Source organism: Telmatherina bonti, assembly GCF_933228915.1.
Source record: "Telmatherina bonti genome assembly, chromosome: 12".
NCBI lineage: Eukaryota > Metazoa > Chordata > Actinopteri > Atheriniformes > Telmatherinidae > Telmatherina > Telmatherina bonti.
This window is the reverse complement of record NC_136610.1, coordinates 32,319,407-32,345,027: the sequence shown is the minus strand read 5'-3', so window position 1 is coordinate 32,345,027 and position 25,621 is coordinate 32,319,407. Positions and strand designations below refer to the sequence as shown.

The 25,621-nt window shown below is 39.8% G+C and overlaps 1 protein-coding gene across 1 annotated transcript in view; it reads right to left on the bottom strand.

Moving 5' to 3' along the window:
- The window catches only part of gria1a (glutamate receptor, ionotropic, AMPA 1a), a gene marked incomplete at both ends in the record, with an annotated part of 79,696 nt that overhangs the window by 9,953 nt on the left and 44,122 nt on the right, over positions 1 to 25,621 (bottom strand). Inside the window, 4 exons of the mRNA XM_079250362.1 lie at positions 699 to 813; positions 4,884 to 5,131; positions 5,386 to 5,584; positions 24,574 to 25,019. Of these exons, the coding sequence (XP_079106488.1) occupies positions 699 to 813; positions 4,884 to 5,131; positions 5,386 to 5,584; positions 24,574 to 25,019 (1,008 nt within the window). The remainder of the gene's footprint in view (positions 1 to 698; positions 814 to 4,883; positions 5,132 to 5,385; positions 5,585 to 24,573; positions 25,020 to 25,621) is intronic.

Genomic DNA, 25,621 nt, shown 5'->3' with positions numbered 1-25,621 from the left:
TCTAAGACGGCTTGCTCATTGAGTTTCAACACCGCTAGGTTTACCGGGATTCTTCCAACCATAAGGAAATAACATAAATAACATATTATCCCATGTTATTTTATGTTATTAGTTAAAAAAAAAACAGAACAACACACATAGCAAATACATCCACACAGTACTGCTCTGGCTTGCTTGCTTATTGGTAAAGGAAAAACATGACGCATACACACACACGCACGCACACATACATATGAAGCATAAACATCATTAGAAACATCAGAGTCAAAGTGATATGCATTAATACTCCATCTAGCTTGGTTGGCTTGCTCCTTCAGAAAGTAGATGTGTATTACTATATCACTTTGGGTAACCGGCATTCTGCTTACCCTCCCTTGTGCAACACAGATGTCTCAACAGATTATTTAAAGAGAATACAAAATTGACCACATTTGGTGCCTCTGGTTTGAAGAATTTCTGAGGTTTAAATCCTAATTTTCGTTTTGTTGAGGCAGTGAACATGGCCTGCAAATCCCCCTCTCTGTGGATGTAAGATTCATCCTCCCGCTGGCCAAATGGTTACCCTCCTTTGCACTATTCAATTGCTCTCACCCAAACCACAGAGAATAAGTGTTGCAGGAGTGGTAGAGTGGCGCGGACCTGCCGGTTACCCCTCTCACCACCCCGTTACCCGCAGGGTTTATCGAACTGGCTCTGACCTTGGAGTCCCCGCCCCCGCTGCCGCACTCTCCCTTGTCGTACCACCACTTGTTTTTCAATTTGTCCAAGAGGCCCTGCTCGTTCAGTTTTAACACCGCCAGGTTTACTGGGTTTCTTGAAAATAATATGAAACGATAGCCATTAGGAGACAGTCTATGGGGACAGATATAAAGAGTTTGGTCGCATGGTGTTGGTGAATATGGCAACACTGACTTGGGATTTAGAAACTCTCCTGCATTTAGCTACTGATATGAAGCAGGAGTGCTGGCTTTTGATGCATGTGTTAGCTACATTCCTGCAATTGGCTGGAATGCTTGAATGCCCATACAGGAATTGAGTCAGGTTTTACCAAGCAAGGGCCTCAGAGAGAGGCAGAGAACACACTCTAAATAGAGACGCCTTGGATGTGCTAGTCTGTTTACAGATGGTAATTTCCTTTAAGATGCCCCAGCATACACATTGCTGTGGTAACCAACCTATCAATATTAAACTATAACAGCATTGTGGTGAATTGAGGTCTTTGTTGATTAATTTATAAAGATCAGCAGAGACACATGCAGCCAGAGGCCTTTACTGTTTCTGTTTAGCTGCCAAGTTCTTCTTCAAGTTGAATCCTTAAACTGAAAGGAAATTATATGGCCAACCACAGACAGACTCATAGACTCATCCACAGTGTCTCCCCATGGGTTGCTCTCTCTCTGTGATAAAAGTGTGTGTGTGTGTGTATTTCCTATAGCTGACTGGGCTGTGAGCAAAGATTTTTCTCCATCCACAAACTACAGAAAGGCAGAATCTATAATCAGAATTAGCATAAAATGAGACAAGATTACAGCCTCGGGAAGACTTTTTCCCTCAAATCAGCACTGGCTCTTTGCAGAAGGTGCTTGGTTTAGTGGTATTCTGCCTTTCTCACCAGCAGACACAGAAGAGTCTTTATCCACAACCTTGAGTGTACAACACAGCTGTAGGGAACACAGGTTTCTTCAGGGCCGGTAAAACCTCTGAATTCTTTCTCAGCCCAGTTGACTCAGACAAAAAGAAAGAAGTCAAAGTGCACGGACATGGATGGTCTCTGAGGTCAGCAGGTTATTGTGTTAGTTTGGAAAGTTGGTGGTGGGAGGTGAAAAGATGTCAGGGAGGCTTCAGGATGTTAGTGGGACTGGGTAAAGTGTCACGGTGGTGGCTGGGAGTTGTACATGAGAGAAATGAAAGAAAGAAACGCAGGAAGAACAGAATTCATACAGAGCATTAAACCGGTTGATCGGAATGTGTTCTCTGAAAAGATTCCTGTAAAATGAAATCACTCCAAAGTTTGCTTTAACGTTTTGTTTTACAAAGTGAAATGTTCAATCAAGCCTGCAGGTAAAGACGAATAACAGCCTTCTCACTTAAAAATATACAGAGCAAAAGTTTTGAACCACCTCAAAATTCTTCTATTTAGTTGGAGGACAAAAGTAAAAGAAATAAAAAAATACTTGCAGCTTAATTAAAGAAATACAAAGCAAGAGAAAGATCCAGCAAAGAGCCAACTGAAAGATGTTTCAACCTCTTCCGAAACAATTTCCATGAAAAGGTGGCAATCAAGAAGCCTAATGAAGGATAACAGGGAGAAATGGCTGAGGCATGCCAAACGAAACAGAAAACTGGACTGAAAATCAGCGACTACAAGTCTCATAGAGCGATGAATCCTTCCCAGAGCCTGGACTGGGCTCAGAGCCTGGTTTATCTGGACCAAGAACAAAACAAAATGTAACCAACTTTCAAAGAAGAGCTTTGGAAGGTCCTTCAAGAAGTCTGGACAATTATTTCTGAATAATGCTTAAAGTTTTCTGAGCTTTCTACAGTGTTACAGTGTTGAATCCTCATCAGACATGTGAACGGCACTGTTTTTTATCACCTAAACACATGTTTGAGTTTGAGTTTGAGTTCCAGCACGCTCTCCGTTCGGTTTCCATGGCGATGAAAAACGCGTCGTTTTAGAGAGTTTTTTCTACTTTGAAATCCTTGTGACGTCCCGGGGGATAAGGTTCGGTGATTGGTTACCTTCTACTGGTTAACAAGGGCATGTACAAATACATCAGGCGGGTGGAAAACGTCGGATAAAGTTATTTCCAACGATGTCTGGTGAGTTTACCAAAGAGAGACATCCTGCTGCATTCGTTGCTGTGGGTTGCTGGTTTCCACTTCGTTTTCAGGGTCTGATTCAGGTTCAAACAAGTAGGGCTGTGTGCTATGTGTCGACATTGTATTTTGTTTTTTCATATTAGCCTAATCCTTCTGTTTATGAGATGTTACAATGACGGCGAAAGCAGGTGCGGTGCGAGCTCCCGATGTAGTGCAGTGGTGGGAGGCGGGGCTTAATGCGGAAGAGTCTCAATCCACTCGTTTTGCCCGCAGGCTGATCTGACAGCCTACGGAGAGGGTCGGTCTGAAGTAAATAAAGAGATTTGTGACAATAACTCGATCAATCTCAGCCCTTCTGGTCTCAGAAATAAAAATAATTAGGCTGAAATGCACATAATAGTTCCACTTTAAAGAATTTACAAGAAGGTTTGTCCAAGAGGGTTCACACTGTGTCAAAGAATAAAGGCCATACTGAGTTTCCAACTCAGAATCCTACAAACCTTTACACATTTCTTTTTCTTTTTCTTTTTCTTTTTTTTTATCAACTACCATTAATTTTTTCCAATTTTGCTGGTAAAGTAAAAAAAAAATAAAAAAATAACGGGGTGGCTCAAGCCTTCTGTACAGCACTACAAGAAGAAAAACAATACATTTTAATGTCTCAGCTTTACGGTTTATATTCCATAACTTCTAAATAATTGATCTCAATTCTTCATGTTCCCAAGAAACATTGTGATCTCCAACACAGCGAGGAGCCAGATCTGTTACGGAATCAGCAGACAGCTTGTTTGCGCACACACATTAATTAGTAACACACTGCAGGCATGATTGAACCAAACTCTTCAACTACACAGGTCATTCACTGACATCTCATTACAGGTGGGCATTAAAATATGAAATCACTCAAGTTTGACACGGTTTAACAGCACTCATCCGATCATGACTGTTTGCTAGCTGTTAATGAAACTCTGAGTCAGACATCTGTGAATGACCAATATAACAACCTGAGAGTGACAGACATCACTCATCCACTAATAACCAAAAAGAGAGGGCGATAATGTGGGCCATCCTTGGCTGTGAAACACAGCATCCTGCTGCTATGCCGTGGGTCTGGACCAACCACTCTACGTGAGTTCAGAGCAGATTAATTTCACCACCTGCCTGTAATTGCTATCACTAATGCAGCACTTACTTGATGTGCAAAATCAGATTTCCATGAAATTTAAAAAGGAGCATCTTAAGAAACATTTCTACTCAGTATTCTGACCCCTGGCTGTCAGCCAAGGTGGAACCCCGAATGAATCCTCAGCGAGGCTGAATAAAATCTTCCTGTATGGCTCCTTTCATTAAAATGAATGAGGCCTATTAGAGACAGATTAAAAGCTTCAGATGCCACTAGCATCTGCACTCTCTCTATGGTTGCAGAAGAAATATGAATGGGAAGTTGGTTAAGGTGTTAATGTGATGTGGACTGACAGCTGCTGCTCATCAATGGGAGAAGAAAACCCAGAATGAATTATCATTCATTAGATCATTTATAACTTCAAATGTGAAAATCCAACTCTGCAGACTTCACAAGGTGTGAGCTCTGGCTTAAGTGGGAAAGTAGCCATGTGGGATGCTGATTATTCAACATATACTCCAGGTTTAGAGTCTGTTTAGCAGATTTACATCATGGACTTTTGTTTCTGTCCTTCTAAATGGAACTGGAGGGCTGCAATGACACAAAGACGACACCTCATGGTCCTACTTTGCACTTGTGCTAGAGCTCACAAGTCAGCCTAATCAAGGGAAAGATGAAGATGGCCTTCAGCCATGCTTGATGAAAAGAAGAGTCTGATAATGAATGTATGATTAATGCCATGCCTTCTCCATCCAATCTGAGTACAGTAAGAATGAAGAAAAGAATATCACAACAAACACACTGTAGTATGATAAAAAGATGAAGAGGGAAATCAAAGTGCATGATATTGCACAAAATCAATGTGGTTTTTATTGTTAAAATGAGCGAACACTGTGCTGTATGGGTAAATGAATGGATGCAGCAGCAGGGGATTTACCTGAGAGGCGATCCTTTAGGTGTGGCGATGCCATAACCTTTGGAGTCCAAGTTCCCGCCCACCTTCATAGTGTCACACGGTTTCCTCTGCTCTATGTACTCGTTCATGGTGGACTCCAGCAGGTAGGCGTACTTGCCTTTGGACTTCCTCACTCTCATCACGCCCTCATCTGTTGTTTTGACGAACACCGATGGGTCGGCTGATTTCATGTAGGACCACATCTTCTCAAACACAGCGATCTTTGACCTCTGACATTCAGAATTGATAACGGGAGAGGAATAGATGAACAGGGAGAGAGACAAGGTCAGGGTTAAAGTCCTTAATTATCTGCCTCCGTATTGCATGTTAAAGTCAGACACCTTGAAAATGTTCCGTTAACAAATAAGTAAGGACGTGTGTTCTCACGCACTTAAACAGGTCGATGTTTCCTCATGAGAGAGTGACTCTTCTAAAAACAGATATAAAAAAAGGATTTGGAAATCTATGAATGATGAGTCCTCACCCTGAAGAACTCTTTGGTGGAGCCAGCATCCAGCGTTCCATAGGCAATCTCTGTCTGCTTAGCAAGATCCTCCGCACTCTCTATAGGAGACACCATCCTCTCCACGGTGAGGAAGGCAGCCAAGTTCGCAGTATAGGATGAGATGATGATGAGGGTGAAGAACCACCAGACGCCACCAACAATGCGGCCCGAAAGAGACCTAAAGGCAAAGGAGACGACATCGATCATGACTGTTTGCATCTTTGATTAACAGCAGTGATTGATTATATGCTAACGAAGGAATTTTGAGAAATTGCATAATTTTATGATCAAATTTACAATCGGTACAAGCAATCTTAATACATCACGATGTTCACATCGTACAAGTGACCTACATTGCATCACACTCGCTCTGTACTCATACACTTCGTTGCACCAGGCTTGGAGAGCTTAGCCCAATCTGCTGAGGAAAGATAACCAGCTGCACAAAGGCCCACTCAGCTTCCTGCCTGCCAAATTAATCTCACTTAAAGAAAGTTGCCAATACGTTTCATGAAACCACACGAATTAATTGTTGGGGATTAATAAGCAGAGGGGAACACTTAACCGCTGCTCTAATTGCACTTTCAAGAAATAAATAAAATAAAAAATAACGATGAGCAAAATCCCCCCCCCCCGAGTCAAATCCCTGTCTTTCCTCGCCGCATGTCTCTTCACCTCAAGAGAAGCCAGCTAGAACAGCAACGACAGGAATCATGTTCTGTTGCATATCAGTCCCCCGACAAGCGGCGGGCCAGAGAGTGGTGGAGCTTATGCAATGAAAGTGACACAAATCTGAAACAAAAGGGGGCTTTCATGATTCACCTTTGTGCCGTCAAGGCAAATGGAGCGTGAACATGAAGGCGAGATTAAGTACGCAGGAAAAAAAAAAAAGAAGGGAGAAGCTGAAACATAATCATTTAAGATGCTTTTCAGATGATGGGTGGATGATGAAAGAGCGGCAGCAGATGAGTGGAGAGCAAACACAGAGTGGATGCGGAGCCTTTGAAAGTAAGAAAGCAAAGCTGTCTGCTTGGATGAGTGTGCATTTGTGCGTACAACTTTGACTGTCTGTATATTTTAATTTGATTTGAGTGCTGCTCAGAGGGGTAAAAAAAAAGCAACATGTATTTCCACATAAAGTTAATATTTATCACTGCAGAAAATGATTAACTATTGTTTGTATCCCTAAATCTTGTGTGCACAATTGAGATAATCTTCATAAATATATCAAATGTTCAATATCAAGTAATTGTAATATGACATCAAGGTTAATTAAGAATGTTTAAAGCTATTAAATGGTAACTATGAAGACAATTTTAAGAAGTGGTTACACATGCTGCCCACTGAAATAAGCTTTAACGAACAAATTGTTTCACTCGGTGTAATACAAATAAGTTTGAGGTGAAGGTCTAGCACTGTACGACCTCCAGCATAAAAGACTGTTCTAATCAGCACGACGACGAGTCTTGACCTAAATTCTTTTGGAAACCTTTGGAGAGGGAAGAAACTTTCCAATGAAAAAATAGGACTAATCCTTGAACTTGAATATAAAGCAGGAACAGCGACTGAACTGTCTGCAGACAGGTGGAGCGAGTTCCAGATGGCTGGAAAACAATGTCAGTCAAATATGGACATATTTAAAAAACTTCAAATCTATAGTTAGAGGCCACAAACGCATCGTTTTATACACCGAGAGCGATGTCAGCTGCTGTTTTTTTACTTTCATGTCATATATTACGTCATTACTTTGAACCATCTGCCACATGCTGTAACTTATCCTCAGACGGCGCTTTGTGCATCGATCAAGCTGAGCTAAAAAAGTTAGAAATTTCTTTAAAAGCTTCTAATTTCATTGTTCATCATCACATTTGGGAAGAATCTATAACAATAAGTTGAAGCTACACTACAAAAGTTTCTGACCTTAGAAGTCATTTTGACGGCACACTTATATTTATTGTGGACATTACTGGATTTGTTGTTGCCTAGCAACAACAGTGGCACCTGCATTTGGCTTTACACCACAGTGATACACAAAAGCAACAGGATTTTGTAACCACTGGCAAAAATGACACAACAAGACATAAAACCGGTCAATATGGGAGTAACTTTTACTTGCTGGGGAGAGCGCATAGAAGAGACAGGATGCAAGATGGATGATGAGTCAGCCTTCGTAATAAGATACCAAAGTGTAAAAATGCCAGACCTCTGAATATACAGCTATTTGGCCTGCAACTATTATTCAGTTCACTTCTTGGTAAGAGCTTTCCTGAACTCCAACAAAGAAAGAGCTCTTACTTTTACTGTTGTTTTTAAATTAATTAACCAAATTAACTAAGTCGTTATCTCAAGGACAGATCATAAATTATTCAGTTATCTGGAAAAATAAAACAATCCTTGTTATCTCAAGGTAACACAATAGTGAGATAACAATGTGAAAGGATTCTTTTTAAATCATGGCCTCTCTTGGTTTCCTCATCCCTCAAATGTTCTCAGTTAACTATTAAAGGCAGAAAAAAAATGCTGATTTTCAGTTTTCACACTGTTTGTTCACACAGTCCTAAATGTACGACACGAGAACGAAGGGCAGCGTGCTTGTTTTCATTTTATTTAAATCTTTTATCACACAAAAACTTAAAGAAATGGACGTTTCAACACAGTTCAAATGCGTTAATACAATCTCTATTATTTCTATATCAGTGTTCAATTTACTCTTTAACCTCTAGAAATCCATCATGTGGTTCTGTGAGGAAGGAAGACCGAAAGGACTCAAAACATGATGGTTGGGAAAGAGAGTAGTGGGTTTGGATGAAATAGTAACAGAAGTAAAGAAGAGATGGTTAGAGGGGGGGCAGAGAAATGGCAGAGATGAAAAGTAAACTGCTGGTACCACTAGAAGCAAACATTTTCTTCAGCTCTGACTGCTGCTGCCCTCCAGAGCTGGCGGTAAACAGCTGCTTAATCCTTCCCCTTCGCTCGCCCTCTTTTCTTTCCCTCTCTTCCTCCTCCCTTCCTTTCCTTCCCTTCCTTCCACCACACATTTTCGCCCTTCCCTGTGCTTGTGGGCTGACAGAGGTTTGTCTCGGGCTAAGACAACAACTCGCCGCTAACGCCAACGCATTCAGGGATGGATGCGCACATGAACGCATGCTCTGCCTTGCAGAGAACAATGCGTTAGTTTGTCTGTGGAAGAGAACAATGGGGTCACCGCTTGTGAGTGATGATGGGCTGTTTGTGTGTGCGTGGGTGTGTGTGTGTATTCAGTCTCCTGCAGTTGTCTTCCTCACCAGTTGAGCAGAGAAACTGGCAAACACAAACCTGTTTGTTTCCTTTTGAACTGCCTTTCTCCCAGCTTCCTTTCAGCTTCTCATACATTATTCCACAGCAGCCGACCTCAGTAAAACATTAACTAAGCCGCCTTATTACAGGAAAGGAAATCGTCTAAGCAGGACTGTAATTTCATACTCTTGTTAAGGCAACGATTAATCAATTATTCACTCTGCTTCTTTTATTGCAATGCGAAGAAAAAGGAACGTTAATGGGAGCAATGAGAGCACCAACTGAACCCTGCCGATGCACACTGGAAAGAAGTAAAAATGTACTGTGAACTATTAGATATGTTATTTAATCTTTAGGGATGAAATGATATATCTAATAGTTGGCTGACAGACATAATACTGTGCGTAGTACTTCATCGTGGAGTTATACTAAATATTCACCAGCTGAAGCCCTCAGATCTCACAGACTGGCCCACATTTTAGCTTCCTGTCACTGTTTAAGGATAATAGGAAAAAAACAGAGTAAATTATCAGGTCAAATATTGATGACAAGCATTTTTAAAGCGAAAGCTCTCATATAAAGCAGGGTTTGGGTATAATCGCAGTTTCACAAACCTGAATTCGGACTTTTACTTTAGTTTCAGAAGAATTTTCCAACATTGTTCATAGTAGAAGTGACACTAAGGTCCTTTTAAATCGGATAAAGGTTGAGATTTTCCCCAAGTGTTTCTTTTCTTTCACAAACCAAAGTGAAGTTAGAGAAAGCCTATGCAGCACAAAGTGGCAGGAAGTGGGGGAGGAAGACTTTGATGACTTATTCAGGCAGGAAAAGCAGAAACTGATGATGAGCAAGATTTGTTAATCCGGTTTCTCATGCTCAGATAACAGCAGTTATCTGATGAAGGAAATCAAACGATGCTGTTTAATGGTTTATCATAAGTCCAGAAATCAGGCAACAATCACATTTTGGGTAGCCTCGCTGATAGCACACAGCTTTTATTTATTTATTTATTTTTTTAAAGAAGCTAAGCTGAGTTAGTTTTCCTGCCAGGCTGCATTTTGTGGAAGTGAAAAGAAGGGATCGCTCAAATAAACCAGCAGTGTGTGGTGTTCGCAGGCAAATGGGACTTTTTCACATTAGTGGTTCAGTGCAAAATCTGTGGTGAAGGTGCCATATTGTCTTCCATTATTATACAATCTCTCTTTGTCTCAGCCTCATATAAAAATGCAACTCGCTCCTACTTTGTGTGTCAACCAGCATCAGGCTGTCTGGACATGACTGTATGAAAACACAAGCAAGACAGGTGCGATGCAGAGACATATAAAACACACTGTTGATTTCTTTCCTAATGCTGGCACCATAAAAACACAGCTTTTATTCTTATTATCTTCAGGTCAATAAGATCATTAGTTCTTTTTTGTGGTCTGCTTGATACTTCAGTAAACAAGCACTTCTAGTTTTGTTTTGCTCTAAGAGCTGAGATAGGACACTTACTAGAGTGCAGTGAAATCAGTATTAGCACTCGATGCTTCCCTGGTTCTCCTCACAATGCAAATGAATTACGATTTGAATGACACTGTATGTTTGCTTCCCACCTCTTTGATGCCCATTAAGCTCAGAAGTATTTGCTCGTGACCTGTATGCACTTGTGTATTTATGTTTTCAGACATTTGCAGAGTCCAAACTGACAAACTCGTCGCTGGGGTTTTTAACCTGCAAGTTGTACTTTTCCAGTTTCCAGTTTTACCATTTAGCAAAGTAATATAGAATATAGCTGAAGGAACAGATAACTTAAGCTGGAGCTGTTTTACTGCAGCTTTCACTTTTCCTCACAAGTGATCTCATGCATTTACCTGCATCAGTGCAGAAAAATGAGTTGAGATGCATGTTTTTTGCTTCTTTTTTTTTTTACCCTGTCCTTTCTAGCATCATAACAAACAGAACAGCAGTCTGTATGTGCCATATTATGCCAGACAGATTTTGCTCTGCCAAGGGAGACAGGTCATACATATGGCTGCTGTTGATATTCTGAATATTTTAATTATTCTTTTTTTTTATTATAATCATCGGATCCGATGTGGCAATGCTAAACCTGGCAGGGGAAGACAAAAAAATGAATAAATAAATAACATTAAAAAATAAGGTAAGAAAGAAAGGAGTGGAGAGAAAGGTACAGAATTACAAATTGTCTGAGCTGCCACAATAATAATATGAACTGCTACAGTACTACAGGATACATAAAGCAGAATAATATTAATGATATGCAAGAGTGCAACAGTTCTAAAATACCTGCAGAGAAACTTAACATAAACATAAGCAGCATTTAGCAGAAGCAGATGGATACAGGAGCACTTTTGTGGGTCTGGATGCGTGAATGTGCACATGTGATCCTGCCACAACCCTGCCTGTCTCTTTTCTGAATACGACCCCACCCTCTGTTTTGTAATACCTCGTTCTTTGGGGACTAAGGAGTGCTAGTCATGCAGCCATCCAAACAGGAGGACATTTGGAGAGCTTAAATCTCCACCACTAGTTAATCTCCAAAAGACCCGGATGGCCTACAACTGTAGCATAACGCGAGACAGATATTTAAGGACAATGGGAGGAAATGAAATGAAATTAACTCTAATTTCTTTCTTTGGTGTCATTGATTTAATTGAATTCTTGAAAAGAAAGTGTCATGGACGCAACATATGTGGAATCATCTCAGATCTACAGCTTCATCCTCTACAATCTGATCTCCACACAGCTTCCTTGGAATCTGCTGGAAAACTAAAGTCTCATTAGAAATTCCCCTGGCTGGCCTCCCCTTTTCGATGTGGTAATTAGCAATGACTAATGACTTGCAAGTGTAAAAAAAATGAGCCAGTAATGGCCACATTACAATGGATTAGGAATTACGGAGGTTTAGATGAGAAAAAAATGGTCTCTAATTATGGTGTGATTCTAAGACAAATCAGGGACGGAAAGGGAGTTTCCTGCTACAGTGCGTTTTATTAAATATTATTCATTTATTTCATTTTTGTTCAAATTGACCGAGACAGCTGTGAGTTGTTCATGACTGAGCACATCCAGCCCCATATGTGTGTAGTGCATATGTAAGACAGAGCGTTACAAAGCGGAGGTTGTGAGCAAAGAGTAGCCTTGCAACACCTACACATACAAGTGGCGTACTTAAATATTTGTATCTACACACACTGAACTCTTAACATTAGTGAGTATATGCTGACTGATGGCCCCCTGCAGCACGTCAAACTGCTGAAGATATTCTCAGAACCCTTGATGAGAAAGGATGACAGATATGTGAAGGTTAAAGGCAGAGTATGTAAGATTTCAAGGCGATTCTTTCCACCACCAGGTGGCAAACACCAGGTCGTGAGCAAAACCACAAAACTGCTACCTCCACAAACGACCACAGGTTGGAAGTAATGAGCAAAACTCTCCCCTCACCCCTCCTTGCCAGCTCCAATGAGGGCAGGAATCGCTTGTGAGCTGTAGCCCAGAGCCGCTCTGCAAGAAATGGGCTTATACTCCCCCTACTGGTGGATAAAAAAGTACTTCATTTTTTTACTGGTCAGAAAACATTCAAGAAGGGTCTTTGTCATTATTGTCAATTAAATAACGCATCAAATATAGACAGACTGGAACCTACATGTTTAAAAAACTATCGAATTATGATTGTAGTTATTTTTTTTGTTAATTTTTTTTAAAAATATTGAAAATCTTACATACTCCACCTTTAAAGAAAGTATTATTTATGTACATCAGAGGAATCATGTTATAACTCATAGATAAATCAGAGATCTGATGTGTGTGTAGTCTTCTCCAGTTGCATTTACTTCTCATTCAAATGAGAGCTATTCTATAGATACACAGATACTTGTCTTCCCAAATGCAATGAAAGCGTTTTGTGCATTTGTTTTTTTTGGAAGGCTGTAAGGTGCAAAAATAAAAATGCAATTACTGAGGTGACTCATGGAACAGCCTGATTTACTGTGACACAGCGCGGGCAGAGACTGATGGCCTACTGCTTCATCATGCCCGAGTGACATTATAGTAAACGTGCCTCATAATCTGTTTGCCGCATTATTTGGAGTTGTGGATCAGCAATTATTATAATGCTCATCAATAAAGCTGCTTTCAACTGGTTTAACAACCTTATTAGTTCAACAACATATATCACAGGGCTTTTGTAAACGAGCCTTAGCTCGGCTGTAAATGTTACGAGTAGATAAAAGTTTTATGATTCCCCATAGTCTCCCTAACAAAAGTAACTGGTTATTCAAAGCACGCATAATAACACGGGCATGTCAGGAAATTAACCAGAATGAAGTATTTATAAAAGTGATTACTTTTTTATGTAATTCAGCGTGGTCCCGGAAACCACATGCATAACGCCGGTTTTGGTTCTCGGCCATGGCTCAGAACAGCGAAAGCCTGAGCAAATGTGCCAAACTGCATCTGTGTGCAACAGATAATGCTTTTACAGCACATCAAGTTGCAGAAAAACATGCAGTTTTTCAAAATGCACTTGTCTAGTGCTTTCAGTATGTGCAGCTTTCCACTGCTTTTCCTCGTTGCTAAAGGAGGATCTGAAAGATGAGGACATGTTCTAACCAGCATTGCAACCACACTGTGGGTTTAGTCTTGTTTTTTTTTTTTTTTTCTTTTTTATGCTCTCATGATTCTTAGATTCTCCTCTTTCACAAGGCTTTCATCTCTAAGGCCAAACTAACATGCAAGCTTTAAACATGGCAGGAAAAAAAGGGAGGGTGAACAAGCATGTCTCTTTCCTTAAAGGTCAGTATTACCATACCATTGAGTTGAAAAGGGAGCATTATGATAATGTTTCCACCCCAAAGCAAACACGCCACAAGCTGGTAATCACACTCTTTCAAGTACACGATGGAAGAATTTTACAAAAGCGTCGCTGCTGTAAATACTTTTAATTGTTTAATGCATGTTCCTGTCATTCAGACAAAACAGGAGTTAAGTGGCTGCTTTGCAACATAAGGCCCACTTAAGTGGTTGAGCATGATTACAAAATGGTGTAGCTTGAAGGCAAAGAGTGCGAGTGTTGGTGACAGGAATCAGCGCGATGAAGATGCGACAGTAATCCTCGTACATACACATAAACGTGTTTCCTCAACGATATGACGAATGCTGTCTAAGCCACATGTAACCTGAGCTAAGTCAGAGCTGGCAGGCTGTGAGAGCGCTTGCTATGCACCCACACACACACACACACACACATACAAAGCCTCTTAGTCACTCCAGCAAGAAAACAAGAGTCCAAAGACAAATACATCGCAAGTGTTCACTGAAAATCAATAAAACATAAATACACTTACAGTTCATCATCTCTCTGTAAAATAAGAGAAAGATACACAACTACGTCCTCATATATTTCACACTTGATCTGAAGCTGCATTGCTCAAAAATACATTTCTCTATATGGTTGCTATGGTAGCACAATCTGCACTCCAAACAGTAGAGCTGAGCTGAGAGAAACTTCAGTCACCTCACTCCTCTTCAGTCTGCTTCTGTCTCTGTAATATCACCTCTATAGTAAGAAAGGTTTGTCATTGAAGACAGAAACCTCTCATCAGGTCTTCACAGGCTGGGAGACACAAGCAGTGAAGCCTGACATCTTTCCAGTCAAACTGTTAGTTAGGTTAATGTTGTTCAGGTAGATTCCCCCCATGGTCCGGGCATGATCATTCATACCCTCCCACACCTGGGTGGAAGCTAAAACACTCGCTGCATCTGGATACATCCTGCATGTGTGACCAACTTGACAGAGTACACACCTCTGAGGGGATGGTATCTTTGTCTGTGTACGAAGCATGATACTCCACTGAAATCCTCTGGGAGAGAGCGTGTGTGTGTGTGTGTGTGTGTGTGTGTCTACACATCTCACTGATTCCAGCAAGTGGGTGTGCATGCATGTATGATCAAAAGTTGCCTTCATGCCATTCTCACATAAATAAAACACAAGTTGTGCTGTGAACTAAACTGAAGTGTTTATGAATAAATCATCCTTTCCACACACATCTGCCAACTGCTTTGTGGAAGCTCGGTAATTCTGCAATGATGTAACTTGCTCCCGCATAATATGATCCACTTTCTTGTTGTTTGTGACAACAGTGACAATGATAACACGGTGTGATGCTTAACTGATCCCTTTGTATGTTTTCTTGGTCGCAAGAATTCCCATTATTCCTCTGAAAGTTTGCTTAAAAACCAAACAGCTTCGGTTGTTTGATCAAAAAAAACGAAAAAGCCATTGTTGACATCCAAAATACGGCACTATCAGAAATAAATTAAATGAAAGACAACAAAAATGTTTCAAAGTATGAAGGTAATAGCAACAGAAATGTAATAACTTCACAATTTTCACTGTTTCCCATTATTTAGATCCATTCGCCAGTTTCTTTAGAGTGCATGAAACACTGCCAACCATGCTGATATCCTGCTACAAGACATTGCTTTTTTTTAAACTAAGTTTCATTATCAGTCATTGCTAACATAGGGCTGAAACTACAAGTTAAATTACAAAAAATGTTGCAAATAAAAACACATTTCATAAACCTCTTCCCCCCCCCCCCAAATTTCAACTTGTCAGCTGTATTTCTCTCAGTTAAGAATATCTCTTCAAATTAAGAGTGTTTTGACTTTTATCTACTGAAGATTACACACTCAGAAATAAAAGAAATAGCACAACTTCACTAAAGAAAACTGAGTGTCAACTAGAGAAACACAAAAACCTGCAGGATGGAGGCGGGGGAAGATACCAGGAGATGAACTGACATGCCTGCAGTTTGTTCACTGTTTTCAGTTTGTTTTCTGTTTTTACAAACAGAAAAAATCATCATGATAAGAAGAATAAACTAAAATCCTGTCTCACACGAGAAAGCGACAGTATTTCTCTTTAGCAGCTGGTCTGTGCACTTTCCAGATGTTTCCCAGAGAGTTGTTACACAAGAGCACGTCACATGATGGTAAATATCACCTGATCGAACATTTATTTTGGAAATGGGGTTGTACCTAAAAGCTGAACACTGTAGTGTGCTAAAGAACATATTTAGGAAGTTTTCAGCATTAGGTGAAGTTTAAAACCCCTCATTAGATTTGTGAAGTGTGAGAGACCTAACACTATGTTTAGCTAAATGATGACAGTGAGAGTTTATTGTTTCTGTCTTCCTATGATCATATAAAGCTGTGATAGTCAATCCTGTCACAACAAGAATGAAAAAGAGAAGATCAGACTGTTTACGTTACTGTATTATAATAAGCCCACATTAAAGTTTTTCTTCTTAATTCTCATTTAAAGTCATTTTTGAGAAATAATAACTGATATGATATTATCGAACAATTTATTTATGGTCTTATTTATTAAATTAGCTAAATACATGTACGTTCAGGACGCTGTGTTGCTGCTCTCTCCTGTTTTGCTTTGCAAAATGGAAAACAAGCACCAGTGGATGACAAGAAACTCAGTTTGAGAAATGTTGACCCTCCCCAGGTTACCATAATACACCACATACAATCTATTATTGAATGATTCTGACCGCCAGGCTGAGAAATTGCTGCTGTGGCAGGCCGTGTGTGAGTGACAGAGCTGATTTATTTCAGCCTACAATCATGTAACAGCAGCAACACAGGCAGCGAGGAGTGGAGACAACGCCACAGGGCCTTGCACACTTATATGCACACACAGACAGGTTCAAACTGAGGTCCAAGTCAGGTATGACACTAGTCTCTGCTATGAGTTTACATTAATTCTACTTTAACAGCTTTCTTTAACTTCAGTAAAAGACAGAAAGCTTTTTTTTTTTCATAAGCTTGCTCATTTTTATTATGTGACATAAACAAAATCTACCTTTTGAAAATGGTCTGAACATCTAGATAATTAATTTAATTTAAAAAGAATGTATTTATACCAGTGACACACTTAAATACTTTTCTTGAATCTGAGATTTTGCTCAAGATTTCATAATTTAAATACAGAATAAATAAGCAGCTACTGGTGGCAGAAACTGCTTGTGGTGAATGTGTGGTAATTTTCTTTCTACTACCAGCATCATTCATTCATTCTTTCATTCATTCATTTTCCTAAGACTGATTAAGGTTTGCATTAAAAATGGAGCCTATCCCAGCAGTCATCGGGTGAGAAAGGGGGTACATCCTGGACAGATCACCAGTGCATGGCAATATAGCATCATCATGCAAAGATTAAAAGAATATCACAGGTAGACTCTAAACCAGTACAGCATGTAAAAAATTTGTGCTTTCCAGTTTGTTCACTTCTGCCACATGGAAGCTGGACTTTCTAGATGCTTATGGAACATGTCAGGAAATTTAACTCAAGTAAAAGATTTCTTGTTTGTCACCATATTAATGATAATCTGTACGAGTAAATCAGACAGTCTGAGTAAATTTACCTGAAAGTGTTAATGATCATCTCCTCCAAAAAGAAAAACACTTTTCGTTCAGAGAAATCTGGAGACTGGCAGCCCAGTTTCTTTGGATTAGTAATCTGTGATGATTAATTGAGCAGATTTAAAAGGTAAAACGGTGAAATTATAACGATGTTTTAACACAGGTGTTAAAACATCAGGAACCAATCAGCTGATTCTGATGATCGGTACCTCTATCAGGTGTCAGAGTCAAAGAGAATCAAGAGGTGTCCCCAAATTCCCATTAAAAAGACCATGTGGACTCAGAAACAAGAAAAGCCCTGGACAGAATATCAAGGAAAGAGAGTACTTCACCATACCTCTACCTCCTTTATCTCCATGGAAACAAACACATTAAGAGGTTTTGAAGTGGAATAAAAATTTGACCACAAAACAAACCAGAAAAGTCATAATTTCTGATTAAGTGATTTTTTTTCTTTTTTGTTTGCTGCTAATTCACAAACTTTTAGTCACACTGTGACGGGACATCATCGTAATCAGCAGAGTCTCGGGTTTTACATGTTTGTGTGGTTTGCTTTAAGTGGAAACATAGCAGAAGAACTGAAGTGGACACTGATGTTCTTGTGTTTTTGTTAAATTCTCGTAAAATTTGGTGGAGTTTGAATTATGTTTCATTGGAACTGGTGATAGCAACGGCTCTAGGGGTTAAAACATTCTAAGATAAATCAATCCATTGGAAAAAAAAAAGGATCCTCTGCAGGTGGTCTAGATTTCTAAAGTTTCCAAGGACCCTCACATTTAATCAAGATTTTGGAGGCAATTTCGGAATGAAGGTGCAGAGAGGAAGCTGCCACACAAAGGGATTTCCAAACCCCACACAGGCACTGGCAGAGGTAGAGGGAGCTCTGAAGGCTGGAGAGCAGAGCGGATGAGAAGAGGACTGAAAAGAGGTGATGGGGAAAGAAGTAAATGGGTGGATGATTGGATGGATGGAGTGGTGTTTACGTGTGTGTGTTTGCGAGGAGAGGGAACAGTCTCAGAGTCCGCCTGTCGCCAGAGATAAACACAAGGAGGGCCCAAAAGCACAGACTGTGGCTTATGGGATGGCTTGAGTGACAGTCCTGACATTTAGAAAGAGCACAGTAAACAAGGTCTAACAGAGAATAAATAGCGCAGGGAGCAGTGTGGCCAATACACACAGAGTGACGTCCTGTATGCATCCATGTATCACATCAGTGTGCGATCAGAGATGTGTGCATGTGCGCATGCAAAGATGCACATGAACTTTGATGCACAGCTACCTTCAAACTGATACAATCAGCGCTCAGCAGCAGGCCAAAAAAACGCAGTAAGTGCACGTTTTTAATAGATTCAGTGCACGCACACGCACGGAAGTAAACAGGGAAATGTAACACGCTTACTGATTAATCCAGGACAGAGTGGATCGTCAGTGTTGTTCCTTGGCCTTTTGTCTCTAATTAAATGGAGAAGCATCAGGACTGAAGAGTTTCCAACTACCTACATCACTGCTTAATCCCCTCTAAAACACTCTGCTTTACTAGTTTACAAGGACCTGTTAAAAAATGCCACCAGCTCCAGAAAAATGTTGTTTTTTTTCATCCCTTTGTTCTTTAATGTTTTAAAAAATAAATATATTCATACAGTATTCATTAATCAATCAGGGTTTGTCAGGGTTAAACCTTTTAAATACAAAATTACAGTAATTTTCAACCATGTCTAAGTTCACCTGTGCATCCCATTCCCCCACAATAGCACTTTATTATAAACCATATACATATCTGCACATCACAATGCGTACCACTTTTCAATGACACACTGGTAAACATTTCAGAGAGCAGCGAAGGTCTCAGTGTCAACTGTCCACCATACTGTGGACTGTCTTAAATTTAGTTTGTTAAGCTTCTACAGCGTAGAATTCTTGTGATCAGTACGTTAATGGACCCAGATTTTAAAAGAAGTTGTTTCTAAATGTCCGTCAGAGTTTCAGAATGCTTTGGCCCTCAGTGAAGGCAGACTACAACTTTAGTGTAAGTGGAGATTTGTAGGTTAAAGTGTTGTTGATGGATGGGTGAATAAAAAGGATGTGAATCTAACAACTCACACTCACAATTCAATTCGATTCCAATTTGTGGGGTGGCGATTCGCTTTAGAATCGATTTTCGATTTTTTTCCATACAATTCCCCACCCCTAGTGAGTAATATTGATGACAACTAAAAACTAATGCTTTCAAAGAGTAAATAACAATTTCTCTTTCCTCATCTATATTGTGACTTCCAAACAATCTGGTTAAATTTCCACAGTCAGCTGCAATGTAAAGCTTATCAGTAACATTTTATAACAAACCGAGTCAATAGCTTTGTTTTTGAATCAGTGTTGAGATGAGACTGTAAAATATGGAATCAGATTTTTTTCAGAATCTCCAAGCAAAACTTTTTAAAACTCAAGCAAAAAACAACAATTAAAACCAAAACTTTCTAAAACTTAAGTAAAATATACACCCATGTCTGTTTTTATCAGTAAGTGTCCAGTTTGCATCAGTTTCTAGATACAAGTCTAGAGTATACTTTTATGGTTATAAAATGGTTATAAGTGTTATAACTACTGTGTGCTGAAAAGTGAAAGTGGCTGAGTTCATTAGGATTCAGAAGGAAACAGTTAACTCACCTTTTAATGGTTTTATATTGTTAAGCAGCACAGCACAGATCAATGCTAATGATTAAAGGAAATGACCATTAAACAATAGCAAAACCACAGTTTCAAATTTTTTGTCAGAGAATCAGAAGTAGTTTCCATTTTCAACTCCTTAAACTTCCTAAGAAAGTGTTTGTACATCTCATCAGACTACAGCTGTGTCGCTCCAAAACTCACCAGCCAATCAGAATGCGCCCCTGAAAGAGCCCACCCATAAAAGTTTTGTGTCAGAAATAAAACCAAACAATCGAGAATCAAAACCAAAGACTGTGAAGTGCAACCGAAATAGCGAGAAGAGAAAAAGAGGAAGAGGAAACTACAAACAAAACTACTTAATTTAACCAAATAAAAGCCTAATAGTTTTCATGATGATTGATAACTTTTTATTTTGAGATCATTTATGTTACTTAAGTTTTAGAAAGTTTTGGTTTTAATTGTTGTTTTTTACATGAGTTTTAAAAAGTTTTGCTTGGCGATTCTGAAACAAATCTGATTCCATAGTCCAGCAGCATCCTGAAGCTGAGAAACTACGTTTAACTTTTTTTTCGGATCCTGCGGATCACATGACAGCTGTGTTTTGTTGCACAGCACCATATCTATGCCAGTAACTTAATCTCAACTTATTAAGTATTTTTAACATGTATCATGGCTGATTTGGCAAAGAAATGCAAGAGGACATTATTGAAGGAAGTGAGGTAGAGAAAGAGGATGAATAAAAAAGCAGAAAAGTCAACATCATAAGACTGACTCTGAGAAAAGACAAGGTGCAGGACGGATATCATATTAACCTTTATTGGCGGCACCAAAGTGCAAAAGTCTGCCAAAGTTTAGTAGTGTGACTAACTTTGTCTAACTTATAGTGAGTTAACCTGCCAAATTTAGAAAAAAAATAATGGACATCCTTTAGAACTGGGTAAAAGCTAACACATTATGTGGGTTGTGAGAATATACTCACATATATGCATAACAATGCTGTGTGAAAAGGTGTCCTATGCAAAGCACAATATATTTCTCAGTGACCTTTCTGCGTGGAGTTTGCATGTTCTCTCCGTGTATGCGTGGGTTCTTTCCGGGCACTCTGACTTCCTTCTACCATCCAAAGACATGCATTTTAGGTTGATTGGTTCATTTTAATTGTCCAAAGGAATAAGCATGAATGGGTGTTTGTCCCTCTGTGTTGGCTCTGTAATGGACTGGCGACCTGTCCACGGTGTACCCTGCCTCTCGCCCAATGATTGCTGGGATAGTCTCCAGCTTCCCCGCAACCCTTCATCGGAACATATGGTTAGACACAAAGAACATTTCATGTTCTTTTAAAGCCTGTAGACAGACTCATAATGCTTTTGGAGAAAGTTATCTAAATGCTCCTTCCTCTGTGTGAATATGCGCTGTGCTAACTACAGCAACTAGGTCACCCAAATTTTCAAGGGAAGGATGTTTTCTTCAGGGCAGATCTCAGCAAGGTGAAACATTCACTGTGTTGGTTTTTAAGACACCATGAAGAGGCTGCCATGATGGAGCCTCCAGCATGTGCTGCCAAATATTTAATGTCTAAATTTCTGTCATATTGACTCCTAAAACTCACTAAAAGTGACACAATGTAAAGGTCACAGTATGAAACCTGTTTCAGTCTTTAAAGTTACCAACTCTACTGATGCCATAAAGCAGTGTTTCTCAAATGGGGGCACATACACCTCGAGGGGTACTTGGAAACATTGGGGGGGTGTGAGGAAGTAAACAAAGAAAGAGACCTTGTTCTATCTCTCTGACTTAACACACATGATTTCAGTTTGTCAGAATTACTGCACACAAGTAGAAATGTACACGTGTGTACATTTAAAGCAACTTCTAGATCTGGAAAGGCTACTCTGATCATCATGTGAATTACTCAATATTTCATTTTCAGATACCGGGGATTAAATGTTGTCTTTTTTTATCTGTGCTGAACTGGAAGTTGTAATGAATGTGCTAATATGTAAAACTGATCAAATATGTGAATACATTGACAAAAAAGAGGTAAAAAAAGCCATTCATTCATTCATATTATTTTCTAAAAGGATAATACATTTACATTAAATGTAAACATCTTTATAATTTATTTGTGCTTCCTTGTACTAAAAACAAACTCTATATCAGGACTTTTCATTATTTATAGGTTACTATGATGTGCTTTTACTGTTCAGACCACTGGTTACGATATCTCACTGCATGTGGCCACTAGTAGTATAACCCCTGGTTTAGGGGCTACTTGGAGAAGAAATCATTTTACATAAGGCAAAATGTTTAAAAACAAAATGTGGAGAGCCACTGTCATCAAGGACATATTATTGAACATAGGTGTACTGCCACTATGCTGCCTCTCTCTTTAACAATAGCAGCTAAATTCAAGGCTAACAACTGAAATAAAAAGACAAAATATGTTAAAAAAAAACAAAAAACAAAAAAAAACTGGTTCATTCTGCAGTCAAAAGGTGGCAGCAAAAGTGCCTTAAGCTAAGGAATGATCTATTTTGTCCTTTTAGTCGCAGTCAGTGAAAGGTCTTGCATCAGCCGTGATCACTTGCCCCCAAGCAAAACAAATGCAAATCGCTGAAAATATGCATGAACACATACAGTATCTCGCTCACAAAAACACACGGTGAAAAGGCAAGTTTTTGTATCCAGAAAGGAGCTACAGGGATTAGACTATTAGAAGAAGCACAGTGACATTCTTTCTCTCTCCTTGTGTGGCATATGAAGAAATCAATAGTTACTGCAGATGCATTTTCCACCTGTACAACATTTGGACAAAAGGCTTTGTCCTGTGTGAAGCACAACAGTCTCCAGGCAAGAAACAGTAAATGCCAGGTGAAGGCACATGGGAGGAGGGATTCACTCCCTCCATCATGTACTGCAGAGCACCTATGTGCAGACTGCAGCCCTGCACATGTATGTAACAGGTACTTTATCCCCCTTTGATATTTGTGTAAGCTGTGTGAGGTAAATGAAAATACATCTGGTAAATGTCACAAGATGGCATCCATGATGGGAAACAAAAGCAGGGTGCCGTACATGGCTGTAATTTCTTTATCTGCTTCATCCATTCTCATATCTTTCAGAAAACATGGATCTAGAGCTGGAAATTGGTTTTGTCCAATCTGTACTAAAGTAAACAAATGAGGTTTATTTTAGTTTCTTGTACGCATGACGCGTTCACGAGGGAGCTTTAAAGGATGCTGCCCTTTAAACAGGACTAGGTCATGTCTTTCTCCAGAAGCCAGATTGTTCGTTCCAAATTCCTGAAACTACATTAAACAAAGCAACCACATTTACTGAAATATTACACAGCATCTCTAAAGCAAACCACACACCATTAACCTTTTTGTCTTTGTTTCTACCACCATACATACACACAACTCCAAACTGTACAAATACTTAAAGGGTTCCTATTATGGTATTTGGAGTTTTTTGAGCTTTCTACAGTGTTACAGTGTTGAATCCTCATCAGACATGTGAACGGCACTGTTTTTTATCACCTAAACGCATGTTTGAGTTTGAGTTACAGCACGCTCTCCGTTCGGTTTCCATGGCGACGAAAAACGCGTCGTTTTAGAGAGTTTTTTCTACTTGGAAATCCTTGTGACGTCCCAGGGGATAAGGTTCGGTGATTGGTTACCTTCTACTGGTTAACAAGGGCATGTATAAATACATCAGGCGGGTGGAAAACGTGGGATAAAGTTATTTCCAACGATGGCTGGTGAGTTTACCAAAGAGAGACATCCTGCTGCAGTCATTGCTGTGGGTTGCTGGTTTCCACATTGTTTTCAGGGTCTAATTCAGGTTCCAAGATGTAGGGCTGTATGCTATGTGTTGACATTGTATTTTGTTTTTTTATTGAGTTCATATTAGCCTAATCCTTCTGTTTATGAAATGTTACAACGACGGCGAAAGCAGGTGCGGTGCGCGCTCCCGATGTAGTGCAGTGGCGGGAGGCGGGGCTTAATGCGGAACAGTCTCAATCCTCTCGTTTTGCCCACAGGCTGATCTGACAGCCTATGGAGAGGGTTGATCTGAAGTAAATAAAGAGATTTGTGACAATAACTCGATCAATCCCAGCCCTTCTGGCCTCAGAAATAAAAATAAATTAGCCAGAAATGCACATAATAGTTTTACTTTAATGTGCAACATATGTATCTCAAAGACAACAAAAACTCTGTCTACTCATGACCTAACCTGCTTCTCATAATGCTGACTTTTATCTCCTCATATCCTCCTAATCCCTCTGGAAAGCTCAAAAAGTCAACCTTAGAGTCTCTAATTTCAGACACTTAATGAGATTTTTAATTGGTGACCTTTGGAGAATGATTTCAGCTCATGAGAGCACTTGATGGGAGCCAACATGCACCACTACAGTCCTAACACCAGGATCCTTCAGAGCACCCTCTCAAAAGAATCATATGGGTTTTATTTTTGACCCACTTGGAAATAAAACATCTAATCCTTTTAATGATGTATCTGACAAGACTAATTATCAACCTTTTTTAAACAAATAACCTCATATTTGTATTCACTACAAAAAGAATCATACGGAGGCGGAAAATGTTAACTAAAATAAAACACAGACATGTTACAAACTCCTGTCACTGCAGCTGATCACATGACTGGCAAAGAAGAAAAAAAAATCAATTAAAGACATCAAGTAATTTGTGTCACTGTGTCAGCGACTCAAAGGACTGTGGATGAAAAAAGGCTTGAAAATGTGTTGCCTCAGTTTCTTACCGTGGTGAGATATCGCAGCCTTGCTGCATGAAGGCTCCCAGTGAAAACCAAAGGGAATTGAAGATGCCAAACTCGTTGGTCTGTTCTGGACTCTGCTGGTTGGTATTCTGCTGCGTTGGCGTCTGGGCCTGCTGCACCCCGTTGGAAGCCGCTGCTTGTGTAGGAGTCTGCGGCTCACCGCCCTCTTCGTAGTCCTCAGCGTGCCACTCGTACGGGCTGAATCGACTCACAAGGAAGAGGACGACGCTGACGCCGATGTAGGCGAAAACAATGCACATCCAGATCTCGTAAGCCAGCGGGTCCAGGAAGGAAAACACGCCAGGTTTGGATTTGGTTGGTTTCTTGATCATGATGGAAATACCAAGCGACATGAAGGGCTTGGAGAAGTCTATCACCTCTTCCCGGACAAGGGTTATAGTGAGAGGAGCCACAGCCAAATCTGCTTTCTGAAGGGAACGTACAAACACACGACAGGCTTGTAAACAGGATTTCACAGAGCCATTAATCTATACTATCTTCTATCTTTTATGCTCTATCTGTAGAAGCTATAACAAATGCCCTTCCTGTGAAGATCTGATGCTCAAGGTAAGAAAGAATTCTGAAACAAAAGAAAAAATAACCAAACGGCTTCATGGCCTGTGCAGATAAACGTCTGTAAGGCTTTCACTTAACGGTGTTCAAAAATGACCTTTAGTGGCTGCTTTTTTAGTCATTTCTACACAACAACAGCAACAAAAAGCTTTATACTGTAGACTAATGCGATTGTTCCTGGGTGGCCATTTGCATGTAAATCAAAGCATAGGTGATTTTGTCTGACAAGTCTGCAGGTTTGTATCAGAGCAGCAGTTTGGAAACGTTTTGAAACCAACTGCAGATTGAGATGCAGTCTAAATGCAAAACTTTTCAGGCACAATTTAATTTTTTTTTTTTAGTTTGACAACAAAGTGATGTAAATAAATGAGAGCATCTTTATTGGAAATTGAGCAGTTTGAAGCAGATTTATACAAGAAAAAGGAAAGGGACTGACACAAGTCCGAATAAAACGGGA